Genomic DNA, 26,370 nt, shown 5'->3' with positions numbered 1-26,370 from the left:
GGCCAAAACCCAAACCTGGATTTAGGGTCAGTGTTGTTGTTAAATCTGAAACTGAAATTTGGTCAACCTGTAGTTAAGCCCTAAATGCACGGTTAACACAGAATAACTGGCTACCACAGAATGTATTAAACTGTTATACAGTAATTTGCCTGTTTACATGTGCTACCCTCTGTGTTATCTAATTTTTTTAATGTTTATTGGATGGGGTGTGTGATGGTTAGAGAGTGGGCACTCCAACATTATCCAGCTAGAGCATTATAATTAATTAACAGAGGAGGCGGTAAGTGCTCTCACAATAATTCTTTGCAGGTACCACATGCTAATGTGAACATGAGCACACAACCTGCAGTTAGAACAACAGAAAAAGCCCTAAAATATGGCATGTTCAATCTGGGCTTAGCATGTGGGAAGTCTTCCATCTTTGGAATGAGATTTGAAAGCACAAAACCACTCTGCGAAAAACTACACTGGCTCCCAATCAAAGATCACATTGCTTTCAAAATCTGCACTGTGGTTCACAAAATTATCTACGGTGAAGCACCGGGATACATGACAGACTTGATTGACCTACCAACCGAAAACACATCTGAATCAACACAAACATACCTAAATCTACACTACCCAAGCTGCAAGGGACTCAAATACAAATCAACTTATGCATCCAGTTTTTCCTACATCAGCACACAACTATGGAACGCACTACCAAAAACCTTGAAAACTACATATGACCACTTACACTTCAGGAAATCACTAAAAACTCACCTGTTTAAAAAGGCATACCCTACCGATCCAACATAGATGCCTGATCACTGCAACACAACAACACTAAAGTTCGTAATAAACATTACACAACTCTTCAGTTGCATGATTCCTTAATGTGGTCCTACCACATGAACCTTATCCTACTACAACATCAATTTGTATTTGTTTACTCCGGAGTCTGCAAACACCTCTTCGGCATTATGTAAGCCACATTGAGACTGCAAATAGGTGGGGGAAATGTGGGATACAATTGTAACAAATAAATAAATAGTGTTTCCCAAGGGAGTTTAACAAAGAAAATAAATGATTTATTTGCAAACATTTAAGCAAATAAAACAACAGTTTTTATCTATCTGCTCTTTTACAGGTTTCTCAGAACATCTCAATAACAAATCATGCCCGGACTCTACAAAAACGTCAGGTAAGTATTTGTACTTATTTTTCTTTAACAGTATAATGACATAAACAAGTTAACAAATTAACTCTCTCCCTTCTGAGGTGATTCTTTGTGAATTTTGTTTTTTTACAGATTCTGTAGACTACACATAAGGATGGAAGCTCTAAAATCAGATAAGTTCTACTTTTCTTCTCTATCTTTCTTCCTCTGTTTCTCTATAAATCTTTAAACATTTCTAGTCAGATGTCATTTAGCTTTGGTTCACAATTTCCTTGAAATCTTCTCTTCCTTGCGTTGGCCGGCATCAAACTCTGGTCATGCAGGTACCTCTTCACCTTCTATCCTTTCCTTTAAAAACTCAATAATAAAACTCCCTGAGTGTGTGCTCCCTCCTAAATGTGCTGTGTTTCAATGCATAACTTTTTCGTGTGTTTTCTATCTATGCCCCACAGTCGCACTTATCAATTCATCCTTTCACTTCCCCATTCTTCACTCATCCTTGAACAAAAAAAAAAAACCCCGCGGAGCCCAGAATTTCAGTTAAAGCACTCATAGCCTTAACACAAACTCAGTTTCTATACAAATTTACCCACTTAAAACACTTGACAGTCGTGCTCATTCACATACATCTGCCCTTGTACAGATTCCCCTCTCAACCTTGAGCCTAAACTACCTCGGGCTCACGTATTAATTATTCTCACTCTCCTATCTCACATACACACTTGCAAGAGGCCATATTTTACCTTAAATTACTCTCAAGCCTCATAACACACTAGCAGTCTCACACACATCCATTCCTTACACAGCGCCCTCTCAACTGTCAGCCTGAGCTGTTTGTCACTCTCCTGAGAGTTCCATCAGCATGCGGAACACTCAGCGCATGCACACAAACTACTCAGTTCCACTGCTCTGCTCATTGCTTCTACACCAAATCTAAAAGGAGCCAGGTAATCTTTTAAAATTTAACCCATAGGGTTACATTAGCATATGTAATTGTTTGGAATACTCAACTTCCTTTATGTAACAATAATATCTGTGGACCTCAGCGGTGGCCCTCACTGGTGCCAAACTCTAAGCCAGCGAGACTCTCACACCCACCTCATCATCAGCACCACAGATAATATAACTGCTCCAAACTAATTTTTGTCTTCATTGAAAAGGCATTGTGAAGATGAGTATTAAAATTGTTTATAAATATGAAAATGATTAAATGGATAAAATAAGATTTTCTTTAAAGAAGTCAAAAATTAGTTGGAGCAATTATATTATCTGTGGGGCTGATGACGAAGTGGGTGTGAGAGTCTCGCTAGTTTAGAGTTTGGCATCAGTTAGGGCCACCGCTTAGGTCCATAGATATTATTCTTACATAACGGAAGCTGAGTATTCTAAACAATTATGTACAGACACCTCCCTCCTCCTCCTGAGCACACAAGGAGACCTACAGTAATAATCATTTCACTCCATGAACACGCAAGTCATGTTTGATGTCCAGGGGGAGGTTGTGGATGTGTGTGCCCACTACCCAGGCTCCATCCATGATACCTACATCCTCCAGCATTCAGGAATCTACCACAGGTTTGACCGAGGGGAGATCACAACCAGTTGGCATCTAGGTAAGCAGGACTGGGATTCCCAAACCCCACACCCCCTCCTCCTAACCTTCAACACACTCCCTCCCTCTAGGTGCCCTCACAACCCACAACCATAACCCCATCTCCACAAGGTCACCATACCAGCCAATACACACCCGTGTCTGTGATTCTGCTTTCTCACACAGGTGACAGAGGTTACCCCCGGCAAACCTTGCTCATGACTCCCATAGTCCACCCCCAAAATGAGACAGAGGAGGAATACAACGAAAGGCATAAGAGCACCCACACCATCATAGAACGGACCTTTGGCCAGTTCAAGAATCACTTCAGCTGTCTGGACCATTCAGGAGGGGAGCTCCTCTACAACGCTGAAAAGGTTACCAACATTTTTAGGGCCTACTGCATGCTTCACAACCTGGCTCTCCAAAGAAGACAGGCCATGCCAGAAGAGGGACAGCAACTACAGAAACAGCTACCAAACCCAGAGGATGAGAAGCCCCCCCCCCCTCACCAGCTTGCGCACAAAGCTGACCAGTGAGCATACCAGCTGGGTGTCCACACCAGTCAAAGACTCATTCTCACCAATTTTCAGTAAACATAAGTGCACTATTTATTTGTACACAGCATCTGTGTAACATTCCACACCACCACTCCCTCTCCCCAAGCACACAACCCCCACCGTCTCTCCCCAGCATACACACCCACCCCTTTAATCCCACACACAACCCCTCCCCAGCAGACAAACCCCACCCTTCCCCTCAGCACACATACCTCGACCCCCCTCTTCCCAGCACATACCACAACAGCATGGCAATTAGGTGACTCAGAGCCTTACATCATGCTCCCCTCCCCCTCCACATTTCTTCTGAGAGTCACTTCCTTCACCCCATCCCTGAGCTGCTGGCGATGGCCTGGGTCTTGCAGGAGCAGAAAGTGTGTCAGAATCCTCCCCTGTGGGATTCCCACTGTCCACGATAGTCTTCAATCCATCCTGCTCCCTCTGCTGCACCCTGGAAATCTGGTCACCTGGATGATCTGCTGCTGGGCCCAACACCCAGCAAGGGAGTGTCTGCTGCCTCTGAGGTACCTGACCTCACGGTTGTCCCACTGGCCTTGGGTGCTTTGGGTTCCATCATTGGACACTTGGTGGTGGTTGCGGCTCAGCAGTTGAGGCAGATACTGTGAAGCTTGGCTGGGTGGTGTGGTCACTGGTGCCACTTGCAGTTGCTGTAGAGGGAGTTGCTGTAGGATTGTTGGTCTCACTGCTTCCGGTTGGAGGCTCAAGTCCTTGCTGTGTGTGGGCAGTGTGCTTGCCAAGGTCATCATGTAAATCCTGGAGATCATGCCAGATCCCCAGAAGCTGCTGCCAGATATTTTGGACTGTCTCCTGGTTCTCCTGCTGCAAGCTGCAGCACTTACCCACATTCCTGCTATACTTGGAGCCCCTCCCACAGCAGCTGTAGCTTCTGCTGTTGGTAGTCCATCAGATGAAAATTCTGCGCCAGCAGATTTTTGGCCAGCCACAGCATCTGCGGCCTATGGTGGTTGGGTCCCCTATGGGTTGGCTGTGGCTCCTCATCGGCCTCCTCTGCCTCTATTGGGCCATCTGCAAATGCTGTGGGGGGGAGGGGGAGGTTCCTGCACTAATTGCTCCATTGATCCTGCTCTTCATCCCCTATAAGTGGCTCCTGGCTGGTGTCCTCAGCATGCTTTTCCTCTCCCATGATGCCCTCTTCTGAGTGTTCAGCAGCACCAATTCACCCTCCTCCTTCAGATGTGCCTGCACTGAGTACTGGCTGCTGGTTTGCGGCTCTCCATCAGACTCTGTGTCCTCACCTGCATAAGGAAAGTAGAGAATTGATAGAGGGACTCCTTGGAACTCCACATATCCCCATGTAACTTGACCAGAGATTAGAAAGTAACATAAGAATAGCCATACTAGGTCATACCAACGGTCCATCTAGCCCAGTAATGTGTTTCCAACAGTGACCAATCCAGGTCACAAGTACCTGGCAGAAACCCAAATAGTAGCAACATTCCATGCTACCAGTCCCAGGGCAAGCAGTGGCTTCCCCCATGTCCATCTCCATACAGGACTATGGACTTTTCCTCCAGAAACTTGTCTAAACCTTTTTTTAAACCCAGATACGATAACTACATCCTCCAACAAACAGTCCCAGAGCTTAACTATCTATTGAATGAAAAAATATTTCCTCTATTTGTTTTTAAAATATTGCCTTGTAACTTCATTGAGTGTCCCCTAGTCTGTGCACTTTTTGAAAGAGTAGAAAAATCACCACCTCAAGGCGCACCACACCCCCAAAGCACATCACCCCCCCCCCCCCCCCAAGAGCATCATCCCACCACATTTCCACCTAGCAAGGGTGTGTGTGCATGGAGCAGGCACGCAGCTGTTGGCTCTGCCGGTCCTCTGCCCCGGAACAGGAAGTAACGACAGAGAGGGTAGGGGACCAGCAGAGCTGACAGCTGCACGCCTGCTCCATGCACCCCCTTGCTGCCTGCACCCAGTATGTACAGTCCCCACTGCCCCACCCTTGGTACGCTACTGATGTGTACATACTTTATTGGGGAAGTATTGCATTTGAAGGATCATATGTATGAGAGATTTGGGGAATGGATAATGTGTGTTAGGAAGTAAATGCAAGGGAAGGTTTCTGGAGGCTGTATGGAAGGGACTGAGGTGTGGGCTGAAGAGTACAACCATTTATATCTCCCTCCTTTGATATGGCCTTTAGGGGCTGAAATCTGCACAGATTCCATAACTGTAGTTATTGGTTATAGAGGAAAAGGAGAGGGATAGGGAGGAGCAAGGGGTGGGGGGGGAATAGAATGAGAGGAGCATGGAAAAATGGCAAGTTTTCTTATCTTTCAAAAAGTTGACAACCCTAACATAGCATTCCACAAAGGAGACATTAACTAGCTTACAACCCCCCCCCCCTTTTTTTTTTTACAAAACCATGCTAGCGGCTACCAATGCGGTAATGCCAACACAGCCCATTCAAAGTAATTGGTCTGTGTCAGCATTGCCATACAGCTTTGTAAAAGGAGAGTTAATGATCCAAGTTCACCATGGGGTCCTATACCTACATTGAAGGCTTCACATTAGTCAAAAAGTCACTATATTGTCCTGGTACAAAATAAGTACCTGAATATATGTAAACCGCTTTGAATGTAGTTGCAAAAACCTCGGAAAGGCGGTATATCAGGTCCCATTTCCCTTCCCTTTCCCTTAGTAACAAAGTGAAAAGAGTTCAACATAATTTCCGCCTGTAGACATATCAGAACACTCAGATACTACTGTGAAAGAAGTTTATTATATTATTTAATTTCTTATATGCCATCTATAAGCCTGGAAGCTATTAAAGTGGTGTAAATTCAGGTACTGATTTCTTTACTACAATGATCCACAAACAACTGGTTAGTGATGCTACTAGTAGCCTATTTTCCACTAAGGAGTAACAGCAATTACTTTATTGTGGAAAAGAAATGTTGCAGTTGACTGGCTGTATTGTGAATACTTTTTGGAAAAACAGGCCTTGGTATTATTAGTCAATACCCTTTAAATGTACATAAAACCAAATAGCATGCATTTGCCTCACTTGAAAATCTTACTTCATAATTATTCAGCTTCCCTACTTTTGGATTACCTGACTTCTGTAGAACCATGCCTCTCTTATTCGTGGCTTGTACAGGAGCAACATTGTCCAGGATCTTGGCCAGAGCACAATTCCACGTATTTACTAGTTTCAAAAGATCATCGTTCACAAAACTATTCACAGATGTAGCTCATTAATTCACAAAATCCTACACGTTGATGAAACCGCGTGTTTTTCTTGCCCCTTGTTGTAGTACTAAGGCCAAACTTAACTTTTCAAAGTTAATTTAAAACTAATCAATGAGGATCACACCATGGTACTGGTTTAATCTGTGACCCATTCGTACAATGATATCCTTAAAGCATTAGAGGAAAACTAAATCAAGGGTTTAATCTTTAAAATGAGCAGGTACATTCATTATCCGAGTAAATCAAATGGTGGCTATCACTGATGCTCAATTCACATGCAAATTAAACCACCCAGTATCAATTATCTTGTCAAATCAATATTTGCAGGCACAGGAGCTCAACTAATAAGGCATGATAAAACTGTTTAGTAGTCAGCAGTCAATAAACTAAAACTAAACATTAGCGAACATAATATATAAAAAGCAGTTAGACTTTCAGCGCTGTGTTGCAAGAGGACTTAACGAACTAAATAAAGAGAGAAGGTAACAATACTGATTGCAAAAGACACCGCATTCAAGAGGCTGCCATGTGGAGGATACAAGGATACTAAGAACACTGTATGATCTGTTAATGAGAAAAAGAATAAAACAAACTGGAGACCAAGTTCAGGGAGTTGTATTAGCAATAGGTGACAGTGGACAAGGTTGAATGCTGATGATATATCAAGGGTAATCGCAATAACAAATTTTCCTGAATCAAGAAATTCATAGATTTCACTCAATAATGCCATAAGGCATGTCTCCATGCTATGATTATCATAAAACTCATACTGGCATTGTACAAAGCAGTGACTGTTCTGTCCCCATATTCATGGAGGCAGAGTATATTATTATGTATATTTAGAATGAATATTATTTGTATTCAGTTGCATTGTCTGTGTAATAGCACTGTGTATTAGGACTGTTTTTCCTATAGTTTGCAATTTCCTGTGATTGACTCCTTGCGAGCTTTCTCTATTGGCTCATAGATCTGAGCTAGGGCAAGCCCTTCCTCTCTGTGTGAGAGAGCCCAGTCTTCCTTGCATGCCTTGGTGATCATCAGTTGTTCTAGGGGGTTGATCCCTCCTTAATCTACTGCAATTCCATCAAGATTTGTCACCATCTCCCCAAATCATTTCCCATTTATTTTCCCTGAGTTTCTCTTCCTTATTCTCTTTTGACTATTTCAGCTTTTCTTCTCTGCTGGTCTGAGGTTCTGGCCATCTTCTTGCCTCTGGGTGGCTAGATACAAACTCTATGTGCAGGAGGCAACGATTCTCTTCTAAGCAACTGGATTTTCTTTGTTTATTATGAGTACTATGGTAAAGAAGATTTGCTTAAGAATTGAGAGTCTACTGGTAAAGCTTCTATTTGGGGATGGTTTAGCTGGCTGATTAGCTACACTATACTTTGCCTAGAACAGCACAATGACCTTTTTCAGGTGGGACTGAAGGTGAAGAAAACCTTGGAGATAAAAGGTGTATTGAAGATTGGTTGGTAGCTAAATGCATTGTTGGGATCAGAGATATGCTTTTTTAAAACAACATGAATGATTACTTTTTTTTTCTAACAGGAAGGGATATGGCCTAAAGTTATGTTGATGCTAATCATACAAAGAATCAATGAATAGAGACCAAGTGTAGGATTCTTAACGAAGCTAGTATGCAAAGGATCAAGGAGAGAGGTGCAATAATTCATACTTTTAATGACACCACAGAGATAAGATAAGGAAATAGTGCTAAATGAATTCCAGCTACCAACAAGGAGAGATGAAGAGTGACTAGAAGGATCAAGAGAAGCCAGTATGCTGTAGTGCTTTGGAGAAAGTGGTTTACACTGTAGAGTTAGGAACAAACCTTAACAACAGTTCAACTGGTAATCAAGATTGCACTCCCTATATAAGACCTGCATCAGCAGTCCTGGTTTTGCACCAGTGCCATGCTGCTTTGCGTGTCTGTTCCTTGAGAAGGCGAAGGCCATGGTGGAATCATGAATGTCAATGTCTCTCCCTATGGGAATAAACAATCGAGGTGCACTACCTCATTAAGGTGGCCTGTTGATTGGGAGACAGAATACTGAAATTGGGAAGGGGAAGGGACAGATTTTGGTATTTAGTCATGAGGAGGGCAAGATCAATGTTCTTAAGATCATGTGATTTGCTGTTAATGACCTTACTACAATCATAAGATGAGGGAGGTTCAAGCAAAATGAAAGAAGAAAGTACTTGATCCAAGACAAGGCAATAGGACTGTGGGCATCTAGATGGAAGACATCCCACTGAAAAGATAAGATCAAGAGTGTGACCACCAGTAACTACCGTCCAGTAGTATCTATCCCGTTGGTGGTCAAACTGATGGAAAGCATGGTAACCAAACAACTTACAGATTACATAAACAAATTCTGAATATTACACAAATCACAGTCAGGCTTTCGCCCCCTCCACAGCACGGAAACAGTATTACTCACTCTTCTAGCCAAATTCAAGCATGAAATAGCAACAGGCAAAAACATCCTTCTCCTCCAATTCGACATGTCTAGTGCATTCAACATGGCAAACCATAATATATTAATAACATTACTAGATAAGTTCGGGATTGGTGGAAACATACTTAACTGGCTCAAGGACTTCCTAACCACAAGAACATATCAAGTAAAATCAAATTCAAGCATATCATCACCGTGGAAAGCAGACTGTGGAGTACCACAAGGATCACCGCTATCACCAATCCTATTCAACTTAATGATGACCCCATTTGCCAAGTCCTTATCCAACCATGGCCTTAACCCTTTCATATATGCAGACGATGTCACAATATGCATTCCTTACAAAACCAAACTAACAAAAATCACCAACAAAATCAAGCTCGGCCTGAACATCATGGATTCATGGGCAAATGCATTTCAACTAAAACTCAATAAAGAAAAAACTCATTGTCTCATCCTCTCATCCCAACACAGCGCGGACATCCCCACAAGTATCAACACCCCAGATCACACCCTTCATATCTCAGACAGCTTGAAAATCCTCGCCATTACAATGGACCGTAACTTAACACTAGAGAGCCAAGTGGCATCCACAACAAAAAAAAATGTTCCACTCAATGTGGAAACTCAAACATGTGAAGCAATTCTTTTCGAGAGAAACATTTTGCAACCTGATACAATCAAACCTTAAAGAAACTTCAGACCACTCAAAACACAGCAGCTAGGTTTATATTTGGTAAAACGCTATTTGAAAACGCAAAACCCCTCCGCGAAAAACTACACTGGCTTCCAATCAAAGAACGCATCACCTTTAAAATCTGTACCCTGGTTCACAAAATCATCTACGGAGAAGCCACGAGTTACATGACAGACTTGATCGACTTACCAATTAGAAATACATCCGAATCAACACGATCTTATCTAAATCTGCACTACCCAAGCTGCAAAGGACTTAAATACAAAACAACTTACGCATCTAGTTTTTCCTACATAAGCACACAACTGTGGAACGCATTACCAAAAGCCTTGAAAACGACGTACGACAACCTAAAATTCCGGAAATCACTAAAAACCAACCTGTTTTAAAAGGCATACCCTACCGATCCAACTTAAATGCCTAATCTCTGCAACAGATCCAAACTAAAGCACGTAATGGATATAACACAACTCTTCCATTCTCCAATTCCCTAATGTGACTGTGCCACATGAACTTGATCTTACCACAACATCACCCTGTATTTGTTCACACCGGAGCCTGCAAAGGCCTCTCCGGTACTATGTAAGCCACATTGAGCCTACAAATAAGTGGGAAAATGTGGATTCAAATGTAACAAATAAATAAATAAAATATGTTAGAAGAACCCTAGGTTTTCCATAAGGTGTAAGAATTCCTCATCTTTAGTGGACTGTGGGGAGTCAGAATGAACTCTGAAGTCTCCAAAGATTATCTTGTTAGGAAACATGCTGAAACATCAATAATGGTAGCAAACACATTTTGTAGCAATGCAAAAGAGATTAGTTCTATAATCTTAATCCCATATTAATATAATCAAACAGAATAAGTGATAAAGGGCCTCAAATATCATATGCTTCAAATAAAAGGTTACAGGACTTTCTATGGAATAAAACCCTCAGTTATGTTCAAACCTCCCAGTGCAAATTTAATAAAAATGTACAAGTATTTCTAAAAATCAAAAATTGTCTGTATACTTTTTCTCATTCCAAAGTAGATAAAGAAGGAATACAGTAGTGAAAGAGAAGGGGGAGAATAACAGGAGAGTTCATATGAGCTAAGAGTACTTCAGAGTAGAGGACAGGGAGAGACTTCAGTGAGTGAGATGGCAGAGTTGTACAATAGAGCAAGACCCCTCTAGTCCTGAGAGGTGTAAATGTGGGTGTGAACTTTTGGCGACATATGCACAACTGATGCTTATCAAATGCATGTACTTTATTTATTATTTATATATTTCATTTATAACTTGCCTATTAACTAGGCGGGGAATAATTGAACACTCATAATAATAAACTACATAACACAGAATATTAAAAACAACCAAAATAATAACATATTATAAATCATGTATCAAATATAAAATGAAAACAAAAACTAATACAACATTCACCCCTTTTTTGTGGTCCTTTAACCTTAGTGAGTAATTCCTTTAGCACGCAAGTGCTAGGGGGTTGTGGACGTGGGAGGGCATGCCCCTCTCTGCCCCCCAAAACATCCCTTTTGATGGTGTGTACTTATGGGCACCATCCTCTATATGCTCACCCATTTTTTTTTTTTATAGAATCACACTTAGCACAATCCCTGCTATATTTATTTTATTTATTTATTTTGTTACATTTGTATCCCACATTTCCCCACCTATTTGCAGGCTCAATGTGGCTTACATAGTACCGTAATGACGTTCGCCATCTCCGGTGAAGAAACAGATACAAAATGATGTTGTGGTCGAATAGGGTTCATGTGTTGTATACACACTGGGGAATCACAGATAGGAGGATTATGCAATGTTCATTAGAAGCTTTGGTTTTGTTGTGTAGCAGGGTTTAGGCCCTTAGGTAGGATCGATGGGGTTTGCCTTTTTGAACAAATTGTTTTTTAGTGATTTCCTGCACAATCTCGGCACCCTTTTGGCTTCTGCTTTATATAGAATTGCCTCCTAAGTACATAGGACTAGATTCAGTAAATGGTGCCCCCCCCCCCCCCCCCCCTCACAAAAAATGAGCACTGAGTGCTATTCTATAAACGGTGCTCCAAGTTGGGTGCCATTTATAGAATAGCGTGACATGCCGGGATCCATGCCCAAATTTGGATATGAGAACTTATACTAACTGAAACCTGGTGTAAATCCTCACACATAAACTAGGTGTAGATCCCCCAAATTCTAGTGAATACCCCTGATCTGCTTATGCCCCTCCCACAGCCACACCCCCTTTTCAATTGCACTAAAAGATTTACACATTCATTCATAAGTACATAAGTAATGCCACACTGGGAAAAGACCAAGGGTCCATCGAGCCCAGCATCCTGTCCACGACAGCGGCCAATCCAGGCCAAGGGCACCTGGCGAGCTTCCCAAACGTACAAACATTCTATACATGTTATTCCTGGAATTGTGGATTTTTCCCAAGTCCATTTAGTAGTGGTTTATGGACTTGTTCTTTAGGAAACCGTCTAACCCCTTTTTAAACTCTGCTAAGCTAACCGCCTTCACCACATACTCCGGCAACGAATTCCAGAGTTTAATTACGCGTTGGGTGAATGCATTCATTTATATACCACTTAGACCTAAGCAGTTTACAGTTTTCATTTTATAGGTACTGGGTCTGTTCCTAGTGGGCTCACAGTCTAAGTAGTACATTGTGCAACTGTAAGTCAAGGGTGAAAAGAGGGTTAAGTGACTTGCCCAGGGTCACACAGATCTGCATAGGGAAGTGAACCTGGATCCCCAAGATCTCAGCCCACTGCTGACCATCAGGCAGCAGCAGGAATCAAGCCCAGTTCCCCAGGTCCTTATAGAATAGTGCCTAGCAATATGTGAGCATAAATAAAAATTGTTGTCAATTAGTGCCAATAATTGATTGTTAGTACCCAATTATTGGTGCTAATTCACTTATTACTCAGTTAAATTGGGTGTGTGCCCAAATTTGCACACACAACTTTGAGCACCATATACAGAATCTGGGGGTTAATATGCATTAGTTACTCCCTAATGTGGAATGCTTTATTTGTACAGGAAAGGGGTGAGAAATGAATGGGATGGAGGCAGGGAGGGTAGCACAGGTATTAATGCACGTTTCCATAATGTGCATTAACAGAAGGCAGACAACTGCTTTGGAATTTTCTGCGGCTGTGTTACACATGGTAATGTATGTTAATGTCACGGCTGTTACTTCACACACACACTGAGCATGTCTCCTTTTTTCTCATAATCAGATGTTCTTCTGCTAATACTTGTTAAACATTATCTAATGCACATTAATAACAAAACAGTACCATGGATTAGTGAATAGGCCTCTAGATCATTTAGCTATAATTCTGTTCATATACGAAGTTAGCCAATAGCAATCTTATTCTAGAGCAGAGGTTCTTAACCCAGTCCTCGGCACACACCTAGCCGGTCAGGTTTTCAGGGTATCCTCAATGAATATGCATGAGATAGATCTGCATGCCCTACATCCATGGTATGAATATTTATTTATTTAGATTTTGCTCACACCTTTTTTCAGTAGTAGCTCAAGGTGAGTTACATTCAGGTACTATTTATCTCATGCATATTCATTGCGGTTATCCTGAAAACCTGACTGGCTAGATGTGTCCTAAGCAGTGGATAGGCACATTAGCGCAGGAGCCCTTACTGCCTCCTATATAGGTGATGGCAGTGGCTTAGCTACGTGGGGCCACGGGGGCCTGGGCCCCCTCAAATTTCCTCTGGGCCCCTGGTTTTGCTGGTAGGGGTCCCCAACCCAGCCAGCTGAAGCCTTGTCCAGCACCAGTCTCCAGTGCCGCCGCGTTGCCTGCCCTGCTCTTTTTTCCCACTCACATCCTGCATACAGCGGTGAGGCAGCAGACCAAAATTGCCCCCCCACCACCACCACCACTTGGGCTCTGGCCTCCTCCCACCAAGAGGTCTGGCTACGCCCCTGGGTGGTGATAAGAGCTCACGGCGGTAATGGCCATGCGCTAATGGAGAAATGGTGTGGCCATTACAAAAAAAACCCCAAACGCAGCCATTTTACTGCCAAGTTAAAAGTGGCCGCAGCACATGGGAAACCCACGCGCTGACAGCAGCGCTGGCTACTTTTTTAGTGCAGTTTAGTAAAGTATCCCTTTTTGCACTAAAGGTAAAGTTGGGTGCCCAACTTTGTAGAATTTAGGGTAAGTAGACTGGAGGGATAGCCTCCTAGTTAGAACAGCAAGCTGCAAAATACAGAAGTTGGGGGTTAAATACTGCTGTTGGGCAACTCACTGCACCTATTGCCACAGGTACAAATTTAAAACCATAAGTGCTATGAAGCAGGGAAGTATCTACTATACCTGACTATAACTTGCCTCGGAAGGACAAATGAATTTAAACTTTATTTTTAAATTAGAAGTACAAGGAAAGCTATAGTAAATAAAACATTAATATATACAACCATTTTTTTAAGTTGTTCATGATTGAATTGGACTTATGGTACTGTAACTATCATTTAGCAACAAAAATTAGTACTTAATACTAAAACAGACAATATTTTTATTGATCACAAATGGGGGGAGAGGGCTTGTATTAACATAAAGGTTATTTAGCCCACACATATGAGTGAAGGGAAGAAAAGAAGCAAAGGAGGAATGAGTGCGAAACAACAGAGAAGAGAAAAAAAAACAGAGAGAGGGACTCTACAGAGTACATGCTTTGTCCTGCTTGGCCAGTTCAAGGCAGCATAGTAAATTTGAAATTAATATATAATTTTCCTACATTGATTTATTATTAAATTATGGCGTTATGCAACATATATTTCAAAATATTATTCTCTTTACAATTAGCAAGCCATAACTACCACTTATAATCAAAATGTCATTGGCAAATGATATTAAATATTGAGGAGTAGAAAGATATCAAGACTTTTAGTATTAAAGATTGGGCGAGCATCATTTAAATAATAAGAATGTTTAGTAAACTGTATTGTATACTGGAAGATCTTTCTTCTATTATTTCCATCTAGGATATACCACTACACAAACATTTCAACCATAATGTTGTCAATTCTTTATATGAACTGGTAAGTGAAATGAGCCTGTAAAATTCACAGCAAGAACAAAGCAAACAGATGGCTGCATTACCTGTCCTCGGTTATGGAGTACATCCTGATGGCTCTTTCACTCACCAAGTAAGTTTTTTCAGGTCCCTTCATTGCAAGAAGGCTCTGTTTGTTCTATGCCTTCGGCTTTTGAGAAGCAAAGGGGAAATGCTGCCACTGCTCAGAAAATATTGTTTCCAAAGTTTGAACTAAAGAGTGATGATACTTTCATTAAAGCCCAAGCACAATAAGAGACGGGCTACAGGTCTTACCCAGTCACAGTGTGGACTCCGATGCTCTGTCTTTTCGGCTCATGTGACGCAATTCTCTGTTCCCACCTGGCCACTAGGAATCTGCAGCTTCTTTCTACAGCACACGCGTTCTGCCAGAAGCACATGCATGCACAGAAGGAAAATGATTAAAACAGCCTTTGTTAAACTGAAACAGTACACTGTAGTGTACTTAACCCCCTCTCCCTTCCCAGTCTGCAGAAAAACTCTACTTCTCCCCCTTCAGCATAGTTTACCTCTTCCCACAGACTGTTGCAATGTGCAGCTTCTGTTGGGTTTAGCAAATTTGCTTCATCTATAGTGCCTTATAAAATCTTCACCCCCTTGAACATTTTTTTCACATTCTGCTGTCTAAAAAAACGCAATTCAAAATGCATTAAAACAGGAGTTTGTTTCATTAATCTATGCACTATCAACATTCCCACTTGTCTCGCCTGTTTGAAAGTACCATACTTTGCACCACCCCCTACCAGCAGGAACATCAGCTCAGCGGAGGTATCCCACACAGCTTCCACCTACTTAGTGGAAAGTCAGAAAGTTCACCTGTAAGGCACCAATCTACCTGCCTACAAAGGAAGTCAGCCAGAAGGTTTTATTCTAACGATGGATTAAAGTAGAAGCACTGAGATTTCAGGCAACACTCCGCACTGCTGAATTCCTGAAGCTGCTACAGAAATATTCAGAAAGTCATCAAGAATAAGAGATCATAAGGAACCAGAAACCAGAGCAAACCCAAATTAGCTCTGTTTCTAAAAAATTCACTTGACATGGCCAATAACAAGTTAAACAGCATCCTTTGAACACTCCTGCATGAACAATCGAGCTGTTTCTATTGAATGAAGTGAATCTGCAGCAAATGTCTCAACATGCTGAATGCAGAGCTGCTGAAAGAACCCTAGGATAAAGTTATTCAAATGTACAGATTGGGGAAGGCTATAAGAAAATGTCAATGTTTTTGAACATCTTTTGGGCCACTGTCCGCTCCTTCACTGAAAAATAGGAATACTTTGGCACCACCAAATCACTGTTTTGATCTGGTTGTCCCTCCAAAGTCAATAATCTAACCTAACCTAATCTAGCACTTATAGACCACTTTTTCCCCCAACTGGTCCAGAGCAGTTTACAATAAGAATGAATTACAATTAAAAGGATAACTTCAAAATCGTAAAGGCAAGAAGGAAAAGTGTGAGTGCTGTTATTTAAGGAGGAAAGACTTCAGAAACTCTGTATTCACCGTATATACTTGTGAATTACAGACTGTCAACGATCTCTAGCATAGCTTTACTGTAGAGATCATGATACAGGTTCCTCATTAGTTTTGACTAGTTTTGACTAATGAGGAACCTGTATCATGATCTCTACAGTAAAGCTATGCTAGAGATCGTTGACAGTCTGTAATTCATAAGTATATACGGTGAATACAGAGTTTCTGAAGTCTTTCCTCCTTAAATAACAGCACTCACAATTTTCCTTCTTGCCTTTACGATTTTGAAGTTGTGCTCAGGGGCAAGTATCAGCAATTGGGTTAAATTCATTAATTAAAAGGATAAGAAATTAACATTTGATCAAGAGCTGCTGGAATAGATAAGCCATTTATGAAAATTAAAATAGGACTATTGACTTTTTGTCTGTAAAGGGAGATTATTCCAGATCTCGATTGCTTGGTAAGTAAATGAGGATTCTGATTTTTTTTAATTATTATTATTATTGTGAATTGCCTTTGAAGATGGAAAAATCAACAAATGAGAAGCTCTTCTCCTAGAAGCTTCTCCTAGTCCAGGAAGTACCACTAACTGGGATAAATTTTCTGCAGCTGAACCATTTAAGATTTTAAACACAAAGCAAGCCAGTTTACACATTACTCATGCTTTGATGAAAAGCCAATGGAGAGAAGGTAATAGGGGGAAACTTGATCAAATCTTTGCCTTACTGCAGTATTCTACAAAAATTGTACTTTTTTCAGAAGGGCAACTGAAATCCCCAAATATAGTGAATTGGAATAATCCAGTTGTGATATGACTAGAGCCTGAACTAGCATAGAACACTGACTTTCATGAAAATAAGAACAAACAGTCCCCAATTGTTTTAATTTTAAAAAGCATTTCCTATATAGATTGTTTATTTGGGTTAATAATCTTTAACAACCAATAACCATGAGCTAAGAGGCAAATTGACACACTATATAAGGCAGACTGCCATAAACCAGCCAAGACAGCAACACAGGACATTTAGGAATGGAGAGAGGGGTAAGGGGATAGTGGATGGTCTGGGCAAATTAAGGATGGGAGGTAATAGGGGAGGAGATCCCAGTAACTAGGTAGATTCACATAACCACTCACCAATCCCATCTCAGGGAATTCCCACCAGGAAAAGGTTGGGCCTGTTAGACAGAGGAGCATTTTGATGAAGTGCGGGGGAGTGGGCTGAAGGGCAAAGGTAAAACTGCCACACACAGTCCCAGAAAGCCATTCCCGTTTGAGACTGCTCTTACCTCGACTGCTCTAGCTCAAATCTTGTTTTACTCCAGTGTTATTTCAGGGCAATCCTTGTGACTTCGTCTACATTTGAGGTGTATGTATTTCCTGTTGTGGCCAGGGCCATTTGGTAAGCAATGTCTGAGAATTTTTCTTTAGCCAATTGGCTGTTTTCTTTAATACTTGGCGAACAAAGGGGCTCGTAGGAGGCAGCGAGCAACTGTGTTGCAGTGGTGTCCCATAGTTTTGTTGCCGGTGCTACTGCTCAGGCTGTTCAGGGTGAACCGCAGTGTGTTTCTGCTCTACTTCTCAGCCTATGCTCTAAACCTGCTTCCTGGGTCTATGCTGCCTTATTGCACTTTTTTAAATCTTTGCATGTACCTTCAGCCAGTTTTAAACGGCCACCATTTTATGCTGGTCAATCTCATGCCCAATAACGGTATCCCTCAGGTGTTTGACTGTTGTTCACCAATTTTGTTTATGAAGTCACTGCAACTTTTTTGTACTAAGTCTCACTCCCCATGGCTGAGCATGGCTTCCACTGTATTTCCTTTTTAGCAGTTGTTCCCCATACTGCCTTTTGTGAGCACTCTATGGACATATGGAGGCCTTACTATAGTGGCCATCTTTTGACTGGCTATTTGTGGTGCATACTGTTTACCAACAGCCACATTTTGGTTGATTCTTCTCATGCATGCAGCAGCCGTTTTGGGGAGGCCAATATCTGACTGTTTTGTCTGGGCATGATAGTTGACTGCTATAGAGGTGGCCAACTTAAAAGTGTGCTTTCCACAAAAAAAATAATGAATGAATGAATAAATAAATAAGAGGTATGAATAGGCATTGGATTCCATGTGCCTTCTGGAAGCTTGATATTTATAGTGCATTCAATTGTATTGATATATTGTGAACAGAATTGTGATATGTTCAATATTTTCTGTTATATGCTTACCTATCAGATTACCCTTTACTAAAAGTGATACTGTTCCGGCAGTAGACCTTTATAGAATAGCGCTAAGGGCAGATTCCCATTCCCCCAACTCTGGGTGCCAGACTTATGTCAGCTGAAAGCTGGTGTAAATCCTGGCATTCAAATAGGGTGTAGATCCCCAGATCCCCCATATGCTAGAATACTGCACACAACTTTTCAGAACACCCCTGACCAACCCATGCTCCTGCCATGGCCACGCCCCCTTTTGGGTTGCACGCTGTGGGCTTTGGGAGTCCAGCGTTATAGAATAGTGTGCAGCCAGATGCTGCATAAATCCTAATTGGTGCCAATTAATGTCAAACAGCACCACTGGTTACCAACGTATTATCTATAAAATAGCTATCCTAATGTTCCATGCTTTCTGGTTTGGGCTTCCCAATTACCTCGCCTGCCTTTTGATCTCTTATTCGCCCTTTCAACTTCTTTTTTCCTTAAATGACCATCGTTTGGTCCTTCCCAGTCCAAAAGTAGCTCACTACAAATCCACTAGACACTGTGCATTTTTCTTTCTTGCCCGTCACATGTGGAATATCCTCGCCTTCTCTCTGCGCTCTGAATCCTCCTTCAAAAATTTTGTCTTCTTTAAAAAGGCATTTGAGGGACCAGACTGATCAGCCATTTTGGATTTCTCAGTAGGAGGCTTCCCCCTCTGCTTTTCTATGTCCCTCCCTCTTTTATCTATCCTGGTGTGACTGCTAAACTTTCCTGTTTAAAATTGAGTTCTTTTCACTTTTCTTTTAATTTTTAGTCTGTACACCGGTCTGTACTGTTCTTCTAGCTACAGCGGTTTAGCAAATTATAATAAACTATAAACTTAACCTCCAATTATTGCTCGTTAATGGCTCATTTTACAAGTTGCAAGCACATCTTGGATCAGTACCCACGTTTGAGTGTCATATATAGAATCCAGAGGATAAGGTATAAGACCATTGAATAGGAATTGAGGTGAAATGAAGTAATAACCCTGATGTGTGTTATTAGGGATCTTAAAAGGAATTTCATATGCAACAAGAAGCCAGTGCTCTTGAATGAGTAAAGGAGTAACACTATCAAATTTTTTGGCCCCCAGCAAACATGGAGGTGTTCTGAATTTGCCTGAGCAATAAAAGGGGTAGACCATAATATAATATGTGAGTGTGATATTATAGTCCACAATGTTGAAGCTTGCTGAGTAATCCAGCAATACTAGTATCAGGATGGATCCTCTGTCACAGGTTTTGTGGAGATTGTCAAGCAGGGGAAACAAGAAATCTCTCCATTCCATAGCCAGGTCTGAAATCAGATTGGCATGGGTCTAGCCAGTTTTTCTCATCACTGAGTTGAATACAGAGTATCTGTTCTATGAAGTTTTCAAGCTTGTCATGGTAAAGGTTGCTTGTTTAGTGCTGGCAGCTGCCCTTCCGTTACAAAGGCATTAACATTTGTTAGTGGCCTTTTCAGTGAGGCCTCTGTTTGCTAGCTGTACTTTCTTTACTGAACAGGGGTCAAGCAAGCAGGATGTTGACTTGTAGGCCTTTCAAGTTTTTTGTTTTTTTTTGTTTTGTTTTGTTTTGTTTTTTGAGATCCTCCTCTGTTATCTGGTTGAATAAGTCCTAGATGGCTGTGCAAGTGAGGAGAATGAGGGAGTGTTCTTGTCATTAGCTAGCAGGAAACGCGATGGAACTGCCTCTCAGTCCTCAATGAGACCTTTAATTTTGCTGGCAAAGTATGTGGCAAAATCTCTGCTGGTGAGTTGCAATGATTGTAATAGACTGTTTACTATTTTGAATAGAGGCTTGGTTGAATTTACAGCCTCTTCCATGCATTGAAAAATATTATTTTTTTGACTATTCTTAAAGCCTGATGGTACATTGCCATTTGTTTCCTACTGCTCAGTCTGTCTTCATCTAGGCAAGATTTATACTGCTCAGTCTGTCTTCATCTAGGCAAGATTTATGCCATTTTCTTTCCAATTTATGTTCTTGGGGAAAAACACAGGAAGCATTTGTGCATAAAGTATAGGATCATATTTTGTGGGGCCATTTTTTCCATGGCCATCATTAAGTGTGCATTCCAGATGTCAACCTGTTCTGATACTGTAGTCTTCTTTGTTTTCATTCACATAGGTACAGCAAGATATTCAGGAACTTCTCAGCAGTCAGATTTCTCATATTTTGAATCTCCTTCCAAACTGTGATTGGGCCCATCTGTTTTAGGTTGACCTTTATAGAATTTTTTTTTTAATTTCAAATTTTACAAAAAAGCATTGTATGAAGCAATCAATTACAGCCCACATCACCAAAGGAGAAGAAGATTGAAACAAGAATATAAACCTAAGAAATCAAGACATATGTCACAATATAACCTGATCTAAACAAAGGCGATCTAACATTTCTCCACTATGATAACATCACTTGACTTCCCTTTCTATTAACAGTATTTCTAGTTTATCGGGTACAAAGAAAACACAGCATCTGAAAAATTAATAATATACTTAGAAGGAATTTTATTTTTAAATGTAGCTTCCAAAGCCAAAACCCTAGGCTTAAAATTAAGAAATTGTTTACACCTCACCTGTGTAGCTCTGGAAATATTTGGAAAAATCTGTATTTTTCCTCCACAGAAAAGAAACTTTTTCCCTAAAATAATTTTTCAGTACCAAAGTTTTGTCAATTTCTGAGAAAAAAGAAACTAGAAGGGATGGAAACTCAGAAAAATCATTCTGAGTCGTTTTGAAAAAGTAGTTAGATCTGAAATATCCTTACCTTTAACAGATAATAAATCTGAACCTTTTTCCTTATGGTCTTCCCTCAAAACGTTTTAAAGCACAATATCATCAGCATTAGTTAAAGATAACACTTCTTTGAAATATTTTCTCACGAGAATCTCCGCACATAGCAGAAATTCAAAAATCTCAAATTGGAAGATTTAACCTTATTTTCCAACTTGTCTATGAAGAAATAAAATATATTTTATCCCAGAAGACAGCGCTTGATAAAGAGAAGTCAATTGAGAATCTGCCTTCTTAAAAAAAACATCTAATTGTTGACGCTTCTGATCCATTTCTTCTAGTTTGGAAACCACTCTTTGAGAAAAGTCACAGAGCTGCTGTACTCGACCTTGCAGCATAGCTTCAGTCCTCTTCACTACTTTCCAGACATCAAACAGTGAAACTTGTGAGGCTTCAGTTTCATCACCTGGACCTTTTTCAGGAAATATAACAAGTTGTAACTGACCAGCAGATGGTTCTGATGCCTGGCCAACTTTCCCCCTTCTAGGGAGAAATCTTCTTGGGATAAACTCACAGAGGGGGAGAAAAAAAAAGGAAGTTATAGGCAGTAAAGGGGTGTGCCTTTCCCCTGAACTTAATAAGACATTGGAGTTTAAGCCTGCTATTAAAGGGGAGGAAATATCCTTACTCAGCAGCTGCAAGTGTCTCTATATCGGAGTCAATGGCATATTCACAGCCAGATGTTTCAGTTTAGCCTATCACTTCCTCACAGCAAAACAAGATACAAAGTACCTGTGGGATGTTAAGAAAACCTCCAAGCAGAGTGTTCTGGCTCACTGGGGCTCCAAAGGGGCCTGCTCCTTTGGCCGCACCCTATAGCCACACCGTAGGAGTCTGCTACACTTTATATCTTGTTGATCCACATTGATGTCAGCGAACTGATGCTAGAATCAGGGGCACACATTCCCAGATAGTAACGAACACCTCCAGGTGCATCGGGTCACTCTCTAGACTCCTCCTCCACTCTTCATAGGAGTCTGCTGTTCTTTATACCCTGTTATACCCTGTTGACCCACATTGTTAACATCAGCAGGCTGAAGCTGGAATCAGAGGCACACATTGCCAGATGGCAGCAGGCACCTCCAGGTACATCGGGTTACTCTTCAGGCTCCTCCACGCTACTCCTCCTCCCAAACATTTTATTAGAAAATGATCTGTTCCTGATAGGGGTGATATCTCAACACCACCAGCCATGTGTTCAAAGACATCAATTTCTTTGCAGTACACCAAATCTAGCATGTGACTTTTTATGGGTTGGAGATTTGATCATCTGTGTGAATCCTAGAGCTACCATCGTATCAAGGAAAGCAGTTTCAATATGTAGATTAAAGGATCCCATGATCACTAACCTCTGTCACCAGAGCAAGGAGTTCTTGTACAGATGATGTCGTAGCAAGGTGCTTGGTAGACCATGAGCAACCACATTGGTTCCATATGTCCTTGATGGATTAAGAAGCATTCTAACTCAGAGAGGTGGGGGATGGTGACTGTGCAATTTGATTGTCTCTTGGATCAGGACTGCTGCTCCTCTACCCCACTTCCCTGTACACGTGTACACTTCTTTATCATATCATTCCAATCACTTGTCTGTTTTACACTTTTTTTTTCACTTTATTCTTTCACATCTATTCTCATAAGCGGTGCTTTTTTAGTAGAAAAAAGGTGCCGGTACTTAGTATGGGTGAGGTCACCACATATGACCCCACCCCTATTATAGCCACACCCACATTAGCCATACCCCTTACACCAACCATGGCGTATATAAACAGACAACATTGAAAATATTATACTAGTATAGGAGAAAAAAATAACGTGATTTTTTTTTTCATTTTAAATAATTTCTGTAAGCTGTTATGGCTCCAGCAGTTTACTAGGCAGGCATACCTTCTTTTTGTTAAAAGTAATTGATAATAAATCATAGAGCTCTCTAGCTATGCAGCATGACAGAAAGCCAGTTTGTCCTTGGCAGCACTTAACAGTGAAGCGTAAATGCAAACAAAATTTGCTCAGGGTTAGCCTCACTGAAGTGCCTCCTTTCTAGAAGACTGAAATTCTCCAGGGGGAAGGGTGATCAGTCAGCCCTGTAGAACTGCTTATTCATCCACAGCAGAGGAATATCTCTATATTATTTTGTGCTTTTTAAGCTTGAGATAAACTGCTGTTGTGAATTCCCAATCCCTTTTGTAAACCATCTAGAATTCTGATCCCTTTAGTTTTGGATTCCTTTCTCCCTGGAGAGCTTTACGAGCAAGAGAAGAATATGAGAAACCTTCACTTCATCTTTACCTCATGTCCATGATCTTAGGACTCCAGTCCTTTGGTAACTAAGATTTTTTTAAAACCACACAGATGTAGATATTGAAATGGGTTTAAGCAGACAGGAAAGGTTTGTGCCCACTTAAACACAGATCAACCATCTGAGAGGAGATATTCAGCAGCATTTAACTGGGCACTGCTGCAGAATAACCCACTCTGACTGCTGTGGCATTGTCCAGTTAGTGGCAGGGCTGTCCATTGACGGAGTCAGAATTGATCTGGAAGATATGCAGTAAAGCCTGACTGAAACCAGGATATTCGATTTCTGCTGAAACCAAGTCTGTCACTGAAAGTGAACACTTGGCTTTACCTGAAACCAAAGATGAAGTTGAAACTTCCCCCCCCCCCCCCCCCCCCCGCCTACCTGACCAAAAGATACCTCCCTCCCAGAAGCAACTGTCAGCGATGCCCCCCTTCTGAACCCAACCCTTGGCAGCAGCCCCTCTTGTGAACCCCCCCCCCAAGTGACAACATCCTCATGAACCCACCCACCCTCAGCAGCAGCCCCTTCCTGGGTCTACCATGACATTGGTGGGTAGTGGGCACAGAAACAATCCCCACTTGCTCCAGCTCAGAGTCAGCTCCAGTCATGTCCCCTACCTCAACGCAAGCGGTGTCCTCGGGCTGCGTGGGGTCCCGTTGACACGGACACTTGACTGGCACTGCCTGAGCCATGTGTGTGTAGTCCTCTGGGTTTGTTCAGAGAGTGGTGGTTGCAGGCTCCTTAATTGCTTTGCTTCCATGCACCTGTTTCTGCTCTCTCTCTGCCTGGATTCCAGGCTCCTTGATTGCTTTGCTTCCACCCACCTGGGTCTGCTCTTCCTCTGCCTGGCTTCCCTTGCTTCTCTCCTATTGGTCTTCCGGTTCCTCCTTCCCCTGCTCTTGTCCTATGGCTGTGCCCTTCTCCCTGCTGATGTCAGACGCCAGCACTTTATCATCTGAGCTCTCCCTGGACTCCATGCTTCGGATTCTACTTTGGTAGGTGTTTCTAACTCTGTAGTCTGCTTCTTATCTACTGGTCCCTCGTTGCTGACTTTGCCTGTACCTGGATTACCCATCTGCCTGCCGCCTGCCTACTGACTTTCGCCTGCATCTGGATTACTCTCTTGCCTGCCGCCTACCTACTGACTTTCGCCTGTACCTGGATTACTCTCTTGCCTGCCACCTGCCTACTGACATTTGACTGCATCTGGATTACTCTCTTGCCTGCCGCCTGCCTACTGACTTTCGCCTGTACCTGGATTACTGTCTTGCCTGCCGCTTGCCTACTGACTGCCGCTTGTACCTGGATTACTCTCTTGACCTGCTGCCTGCCTGGCCGATACATTCATCACCCCGCTTCCAGCTCTGTCTCGTAAGTCCTGCAGGCCGCCCGCACCTAGGGGCTCAACCTCTGGGGAACGGCAGTCAGCGCAGGTGAAACCCAGGGTTGTCCAGCCGCCAAGCAGAACCTGGTCCGAGTACCGGGCTCAGCAGCGCTCTACTTGGTACAAGAACGCACAAGTCTGACAGTAAGCCGAAGCCATGAGTTCGCTGGACAAACCCGACCTGTCTGAGTTGGCCCAGGTTCTTCAGCAGCAACAGGCCCAGCTAAATTGTCTGTCCGGAGTTCTACAGGAGGTGTGTTCCAAGATGCCAACCCTTCAATCCCAACGACAGCCTCCTGTTGCGTCGTCCGGATCCGTGTTACCTAATCCAGGGTTGTGGCTTCCTGAGACTCCCCAGTTTGACGGCACCCCTTCTGCTTGCCGAGGGTTCCTCAACCAATGTCTTATGCTGTTTGAAATGCAACCAGCAGCCTTTTCTATGGATAGACTCAAGATAACCTATATCATCTCTCTACTCTCCGGATCCGCCTTGGCTTTGGCCTCTCCTCTCTGGGAGCAACGGGACCCTTTACTCACTGATCTTGGAGAATTTCTTTGCCGCTTCCGGTTAGTTTCCGATGTGCCAGGATGGCCCTCCTCTGCAGCCGCAGAACTTCTACAAGTTCAACAAGGCAATTGTTCTGTTGGTGCTTATGCCGTTTGCTTTTGAACCCTAGCTTCAGAGGTAAGATGGAACCAAGAGGCCCTTACGGCCATTTTCTGGCAAGGACTCAACGGTTGGATCAAAGATTTTTTATTTATTTATTTATTTTTTGTTACATTTGTACTTCGCGCTTTCCCACTCATGGCAGGCTCAATGCAGCAGGCAATGGAGGGTTAAGTGATTTGCCCAGAGTCACAAGGAGCTGCCTGTGCCGGGAATCGAACTCAGTTCCTCAGTTCCCCAGGACCAAAGTCCACCACCCTAACCACTAAGCCATTCCTCCATGAACTGGCCAGCCGGGAACTTCCGAATGCTTTGGATGCTCTGATCACCCTCTGCGTCCGTATTGACATACGGTTTCAAGAAAGGTCACTGGAATGCTCTGTTCAGCGCCACTCTCAGAGACCATCTCCCCAGACACCGTGCCCTTCTTCTCCCAAAGGTGCGGCAAGCTCTACTTCTGGAGTCCCTGAAGAGCCAATGGTTATCGGACGGCATCACCTCTCTGAGAAGGAGAGGGCTCACCGTCGGGACAATCAACTTTGCCTCTACTGTGGGCAGGCCAGCCACTTCCTAAGACATTGTCCGAATAAACTAGGAAATGCCATGACCCAGGGTCACTGAAGGGGGTGACCCTGGGTCGTTTTTCACCTCTTCCAGATAATCTTGTCTCCATCCCAATTTCCCTGC

General features: G+C 42.4%; 1 protein-coding gene across 1 annotated transcript in view; it reads right to left on the bottom strand.

Annotated features, from left to right (window-relative positions):
• SLC30A8 (solute carrier family 30 member 8) overlaps positions 1-24,240 on the bottom strand; it is a 108,437-nt gene extending 84,197 nt beyond the window's left edge. The window contains exons 1-2 of the mRNA XM_030189894.1: positions 24,142-24,240; positions 15,081-15,190 (exon numbers count right to left, since the gene is read on the bottom strand). Coding sequence (XP_030045754.1) covers positions 15,081-15,190; positions 24,142-24,240 — 209 coding nt within the window. The remainder of the gene's footprint in view (positions 1-15,080; positions 15,191-24,141) is intronic.
• Between the last annotated feature and the right edge of the window lie 2,130 nt (positions 24,241-26,370).

The sequence above is a fragment of the Microcaecilia unicolor genome, chromosome 1 (assembly GCF_901765095.1).
Source record: "Microcaecilia unicolor chromosome 1, aMicUni1.1, whole genome shotgun sequence".
NCBI classification, from domain to species: Eukaryota; Metazoa; Chordata; class Amphibia; order Gymnophiona; family Siphonopidae; genus Microcaecilia; species Microcaecilia unicolor.
The sequence above is the reverse complement of the archived record's forward strand: the minus strand, read 5'-3'. Positions and strand labels throughout refer to the sequence as shown.